The 7,026-nt window shown below is 42.9% G+C and overlaps 1 protein-coding gene across 1 annotated transcript in view; it reads left to right on the top strand.

Annotated features, from left to right (window-relative positions):
- The window catches only part of ecel1 (endothelin converting enzyme-like 1), a gene marked incomplete at its 5' end in the record, with an annotated part of 36,960 nt that extends 30,648 nt beyond the window's left edge, over positions 1–6,312 (top strand). The window contains 6 exons of the mRNA XM_079224584.1: positions 2,438–2,505; positions 3,020–3,168; positions 3,995–4,060; positions 5,060–5,155; positions 5,672–5,748; positions 6,075–6,312. Coding sequence (XP_079080710.1) covers positions 2,438–2,505; positions 3,020–3,168; positions 3,995–4,060; positions 5,060–5,155; positions 5,672–5,748; positions 6,075–6,174 — 556 coding nt within the window. The 3' untranslated portion in view covers positions 6,175–6,312. The remainder of the gene's footprint in view (positions 1–2,437; positions 2,506–3,019; positions 3,169–3,994; positions 4,061–5,059; positions 5,156–5,671; positions 5,749–6,074) is intronic.
- Between the last annotated feature and the right edge of the window lie 714 nt (positions 6,313–7,026).

Genomic DNA, 7,026 nt, shown 5'->3' on the forward strand with positions numbered 1-7,026 from the left:
GTAAAATCCATCTACATTTTTTTTAGAAACCAATGCACTGCAGCTCTGAGGAATGAGCAGGTGAACAACTACCTTTTTTTCCACATTCCCTTTTGTTAACCAAAGCTACTCACTGAGGAGCAAACCTGCTGCTGCCAGTATTGAGTATTATTCCAAGCCAGTACATACAACAGTCCAAATAGCTGCAGCCCCTGCATTCATACCAAATCCCCAGCGTAGCCACACACACATACACACACATACACTCACTCACACACACGCTCTTCAATTAGCCATTTTACACCCAACGTTTGCTCACACTTCTGTCTTCATTATAGGTGATCACCACCACTGCTTGTACTACCTGTTGCCATGCATGCTAATCAGTATGAATGAATCATGTAGTAAAGTGTGCGTGTGCGGCTCTTGTGTGGACAGAAATCTGATTACAGGTACATTGTGGGGACCGGCGTTTTTTGGGGTACAAATGGGGACCAAATCCTCGTCCCCATAACGTAAATCATTACATTTTATGGTGAAGATTTGGTTCAAGGGTTAAGACAAGGTTAGGGTAATGGTTCAGATTAGTCTGGTAGCGGTTATGGTTAAGGTAAGTCTCCAGGAATTGAATGTAAGTCAATGTAATGTCCTCAAAAGTCATGAAGACATGACTGTGTGTGTGTGTGTGCCCGTCCCCCTTAAAGTTATTACTGCAGTAGCCCTAACCTCCCATAAACTCTCTCACTCAGACACACACACACACACACACACACCTAACTCTCCACCACCACGAGTATAATGAAGCTTCAATCAGCCAGTTAGTTTAGCAGGGGAGTCGGGCCCGGTGTGAGGCAGCGTATCGACTAGCTGTCAGAAAGTCATTTTCAGATGTAGCCATGTGAATAGCCCCGGGTCTGCCCTTTCATCCTCATCTATATCTGCATGTGGCGTGAAGACAGCTCTCCAGCTTTGGCCTAGGGTCAAGGAGAGGTGCAGCAACCCCCGCTGCTTTTTGGAAGCATCGAGGGACCCGTGCCGGAAATTAAAATGTATGCTCGCACTGCAGCCCAAAGGTCCCAATGCGGATTTCCCCTCACATATAAAACAGATGTTTTCTAATCAGTGTGACCAGGGGAAAAAAAAAGTGGCATTAAGCTTCTTTTTTTTTTATTCAATACCAATCTGAGCCACATGGATCTGAAATTAGATCCCAAGTGCAAGTTGCATTTTAACTGGCTCGGCTGAGCAGAATTAGCAATGAGGATAACGGGACGAAATGAGGGAAGAAAGTCAGAGAGACGTCTGTGACGAGACTACTGAAGTCCAACGGCGCATCGCTTTGGTCTAAAGTGAGTGGACGTGCACAGGCCTCACAAGTAATGTTACACTAGATATTTCTACTTTAGAACAAATGCAAATATCTCCAATTTCATGATAAATGATGACCTCTAAAGCTGTGTATAATGTGCACAAGTTTGGGACTTCAAATCTTTGATTTCTCTCAAAGTCAATCAAGTCATCAATACCGCTTTCCTGTCAGGAGATGCTTTGCCCTTAGCTTAGCATCCCTTAGCCCTTTGCATAAACGATGGGGAAACATGCTCACCTGGCTCTGTCCAAAGGCAACAAAATCCACCTAAAAGCAACTTTAAAGCACAGTAATTAATGTGTTGTATTTCATTTGTTTACTTTATACAAAAAACAAGAGCCAGTCTAGAGCTATCCCAATGTTTCCAAAATTTTACGATAAGCTAACTGTGTCCCAACTGGATCCAGCTTCATATTCAACAGACAGATAAGAGAGGGGGATCAAACTTATCACTTTTTCCCTGTTACGGAATTTCTTTTAGGGGGAGTTGTTTTCCTTTTCTGATGCGAGGTTCCAAGAACAGAGGATGTCTTTCAAGTTGTACGGATTGTAAAGCCCTCCGTGGCAAATTTGTGATATGTGATATTTGGCTATGCATATAAAATTGAATGGAAAAGCAAGCAGGATATAGCGAAACTACGTACCTGTTGCTGAACGTTGGCCACTGTGACAGTTGCAGAGGAATTGTGCCACTGTTATGCTATATTCTAGTTTTTACAAGTAGAGAAGAGTCACACAGTCAGCAAACTGAGTCAATAATGTCAGTTGCAGAGCAAAATCTAAAGTGTGCAAACAATAGCTAACTAACTAAGTGGTCATACTCTGTAATTATGGGTAATCCTAGCGCTTGAATGCTGCACATAGCGGGTCTTGCCAAGAAGAGTAGCGGGATTAATAATACCAGTCAGAACCGCCGCAATTGCAAAAGTGCATTCACTTGATCAAGAGTGGGTTTTATTGCTTATGGATTCAACTTTTCTTTCCAAAATGTCATTGTCTTGCTATCGCCAATACAAAGCACCTTCCCTGTAGGTGCCAATAAAGTTGTATTTTTGTGTAACGGTCCATATTTCTCCTTCCTGCCGCCAGGTCTCTGAACTACGGAGGAATAGGGGCGATCATTGGCCATGAGCTAACGCATGGATATGATGACTGGGGTAAGAACGTACAACCTCTTCACCCATGATTCCATCCCGACAACGCTCACACGGCCATGCTTCCACCATGTCGAGTACTGATCTAATCTTATTTCACAGAAACGGCAAGGGTCCCCTGATAATTTTATGTAATTTGCAGGATCTGCCCTATTAAAGGCTATTTTGAGCCACAATCTCTGACTTTCCTTCCCAGTCCAAAGTTCTGCTCTTTCAGATACACCAGAAGACTTTTATTGTGTCTGCCTGCCACCTTTTATAATACTGGAATACCTTTTGCCAAAGAAGCTGGTAGTCCACAAACCTACCAGTCACACTCAAACAGTTAATTTTACTAATTTAGTTGGCTGGATAAGTTGCCGAGGTTATCCAGAACCCGTTTTGACTCCTGCAACAACAACAAAAAGCTTCAAAGATGACGCGCTGGGCAGCTTTTTGGACTGTGAAGGAAAGTTGCAGGCTGTGTCGTCTCCACGCTAACACTGCGCCCCCCTTGCCCTTTTGCCCTTCGTCGTAGTGATGCAATGGTTCATGTCCCTAGGGGGTCAGTACGACAGCCACGGCAACCTCAAACAGTGGTGGACGGAGGACTCCTACAGAAAGTTCCAGAAGAAGGCCGAATGCATCGTCAAGCTCTACGACAACTTCACCGTTTACAACCAGAGGGTTGGTCTGCGCACACACACACACACACACACACACACTGTTCTTACATGCACCATCATTAGATGAGTCAGCTGATATTTTTGAACTGATATTTGGTTTGTTTAAAACCACGTGTCAGCAAGTCTGTATCCATCTCTAATATGACGCAGCTTGATTTATTATGTTATTGCCGATTGCATCGATGGTTATCTGTGGAAAACTTTTGCAATATTTTTGTGCAGATTTCAAATAGATGCGCTTGATTACGTGCATGTTCCTCTAAAAGGAGGCCTCCAACAATCTTTATCTTCCTTAATTTTTAAAGATTGATTTTACTTTGGACGGTCTCCATATCTTCAGTTGCAGCCAGGAGGAGACTCGTCAAGTCTGAGGAAATGACCCCGATGATGTCATAGTGACGTCATCGGCGTTATCTCACATTGTGCTTCATGGTGTATAACGGAGAGCCTGCATTACTAACTGGATAAGTGGAGGTTGGAAAAATATGAGGATTTACCGAGGCAGGGAGATTTTAAACAAAAGACCCCACTGAGTTGCATTATGGGAAATGTAGGATCCATGGTTTTGGGACTTTGCATGACCACATCTAGGAACCAAAGGCCTGAATAGCACGGCTTTTGCTACTTACATTTTGAGAAAAATGTAGAACTTTTATTTTTTAAATCAATGAATCACAAAACAAGATCAATGAGAAGCAAATTCACTGGAAAAAAATAATTTTCCATTCACGCGCCAGATCCGGGATTGAAGTACATCCCACAGAAGCAAAGGGGCGGAGACTAAAAGACCTTTCAGCGGCTCAGAAGTTTCCTTTGTGTGTCTCCAGGTGAACGGCCGTCTGACGCTGGGGGAGAACATCGCCGACATGGGAGGACTCAAACTGTCGTACTTCGTAAGTAATACCGGAAACCATCAATGTTCAAATACTGCGGCTGCAAGTTTCACTTTCACTAGCAGCACGCTGTCTAAAACGGATAAATCCCTTATTGTGTGTGTGTTTGATGGACGGCAGAGGATCTGGGATTCTGCATAATTCAGTCCCATTGAGCGTGTGGGTGGTTTATATTGAAGTAAGAAAGGTTTTTTGTTTGGTTTTTGCAAGCAGAAACCAAAGTGCAAAGGCTAGGAGTGGATGTTTCTAAATAAATTATCAAAACGTAACATCAGGGTCAGAATCATTGTTAGTCGGGTCCATTCATCCCGGTATCGTGGTGGTTTGTGAAATATTCCAACAAACAGGACTTTCAACCAGAACACACCGCGTTGGGGTCTTTATCTTCAACTGTCAGTGATGTTGTTGCCGATACCAGACTGTTGCCAGTTTTGTTGCTGAAACCAACGACTATTGGTGACAGTTTTCGAAAAACCTAACTATGTGGTTTTGTTGCCTAAACTCAACTGTCGGTGGTTTTGTTGCTGAAACCCGACTGTTGGTAATATTTTTTGCAAATTTTGTTGCCGAAAACCACCAACTATTGGTGACAGTTTTCATGAACCTAATTATGTGTGTGTGCTTTTTCGAAATAAGACTATTGATGGTTTTGTTGCCGAAACCCCAACGGTCCCTAGATCTTAGGAATGGGGGAAAAAATCGATGCAGCATAGTATCGCGATATTTTGCGTGGCGATATTGTATCGATGCACAGAAGCCGATCTTTTATTATAAAAAATCAATTGTTTTTTCAGTGCACTAGATCAGCGTGATTGGTAGTAAGTTGGTCAAAACTAAAATAGAGACATTGGAGAAAGAAATTAGAAATGCGCCGTCCATGTTTAAATCAAACGTCTGGACTTCCTGTCACTCCAGGGAATATGTTGCCTTTGTTAAGAATCCTACTATAATGTGTGTCTCCTGTCTTTCTTTATGTACTCCCTCCTTCTCAATGTCCAGGCGTATCAGAAGTGGGTGAGGGAACATGGACCTGAGAGACCGCTGCCGGGACTCAAATACACACACGAGCAGCTGGTCTTCATTGCCTTTGCACAGGTACAGAAGCCTCCCAGAGGCGTCACGCTGTTGTCTTTCATTACATTTACATGTTGAATCATTTCAGCCGCCGCTCTCAGCCGGAGCGCCGGATCACAGGGAGCAGGTGGGAGTTATGTGTCATCCCAGCATTAGCTAATGGAGACGTGAACCGCTGGACGCGGCGTTGACGACAGCGCCGTGGCTCCAAGCGCCGGACCACCGCTGCTCTCTAACTATTTCCACGGTCATTGAAATGCAACGGTTTCATTGAAATTCATAGCTTAAGAATCTAGACACACTTTTGAATGCAATTTGCTGTGTTTTAGCGTTCAACTTTATAGCATAAACTCTGTGGCATTCAACTGTTGTATCTGTTCGAGGTGGATCTCTTCTAACTGATACATATATTCATATATATTATTCATGTTTAATTCTGTCTCAAAAGTAACTAGTAGACTTAACGACAGCTCTTCAAACAATTGTATTGCATTTGTCACTGTTGTTGCGTTATTGCTGTTGTTGTTGTATTTCCAGAACTGGTGTATGAAGAGAAGATCTCAGTCCATCTACCTGCAGCTCCTCACGGACAAACATGCACCGGAGCACTACAGGTACAGTTCACTCACTCACATAAAGAAAACAAAGAAAACAAACGGAAAGTCATCAGTTTGTTTTACGTTTGGACATTTCTGTTACATTTTAAGAAATATCTCCACTGATTATATGAATAAAAAGATACGGTGATGAGTAAAGTCTGTACATTCACATTTCTGCGATTGCTATACCTTTGGGTTTTTATGTAAGCAATTTACTTTTCTGATGCTGATTGAACTATACCTGATATTTCTCTGAAGTTTGTTCAATGTTGAACATCAGAAATATCCGACTACCTTTTATGCATGCTGACTGGACGTCCCTGTGTCTCCTCCCCCTGCAGGGTGATTGGCAGCGTGTCCCAGTTTGATGAGTTCGCCCGTGTCTTCCACTGTCCGAAGAGCTCGCCGATGAACCCCGCGGACAAATGCTCCGTGTGGTGACGCCCCCCCCGCTCCCCCTCCCCTCCCCCGTCCGTTGAACTCTGGATGAACTTCGTCACAGCCATGTCATCTTCATCAGAGCCGACAGCCTCTTCTCGCCCACAACATCACCAGTACACTTGTTTTCAATTAGGACGTCTATACAACCGTTTGTCTGTACCACTCTAAAGCACGGGTCACATGACCACTGACCATGTGCATATACATAATTTGATTATATATATATTTTTCTATGTTTAAATTTACTTTCAAATCATCTATTTTTCTATTTTAGCAGATATATCATAGAATGTAGCATAGAACTCATAAGCTATTTGTTTTTGTTTATTTTGGTTGTTTTTTATTAAACAACATGTTTCCCCAGTTGTTTCTCTAGAAAGTCCTTTAGTATATCAGACACTTACAGATCGGCAGCAGCCCAGTGATTTCAGAGGAGATCGGTAGCATCATGTGCCAAAACGCTGGCGTCCTTTCAGTTTTTGATTTGTCTCGCGATGCTGCCCTCTTGTGGCCGCAGAGGGCAGCGGTCGCATCGTTTTGCCTGCAATTTGGTCTCTCTTGTTGCTGTGAGTGTTTGTATGGTTTTTAAAGATTTGTCCGACTTTTCTTAAAAAAACAAGATGAAGAAGAAGAAGAAGAAGAAGAAAAAAAAAAGACGGTGAATGTTTTTTTTTCTCAGGATTTGTAGCAACGTTAAGCGCCAAGCGGAGGAGGATCTACATTCAACTCGTCAGCCTGCAGTACAATCACAAAGGAGATGTATTGATCGAACATTGGATGGTTAAAAAGAGGAATTCTGGAAGATCTGATTTAAGAACAATTTCTACTGAAAACGGACAAACCTCTGCTCAT

The sequence above is a fragment of the Taurulus bubalis genome (assembly GCF_910589615.1).
Source record: "Taurulus bubalis genome assembly, chromosome: 10".
In the NCBI taxonomy this organism is placed as follows: Eukaryota; Metazoa; Chordata; class Actinopteri; order Perciformes; family Cottidae; genus Taurulus; species Taurulus bubalis.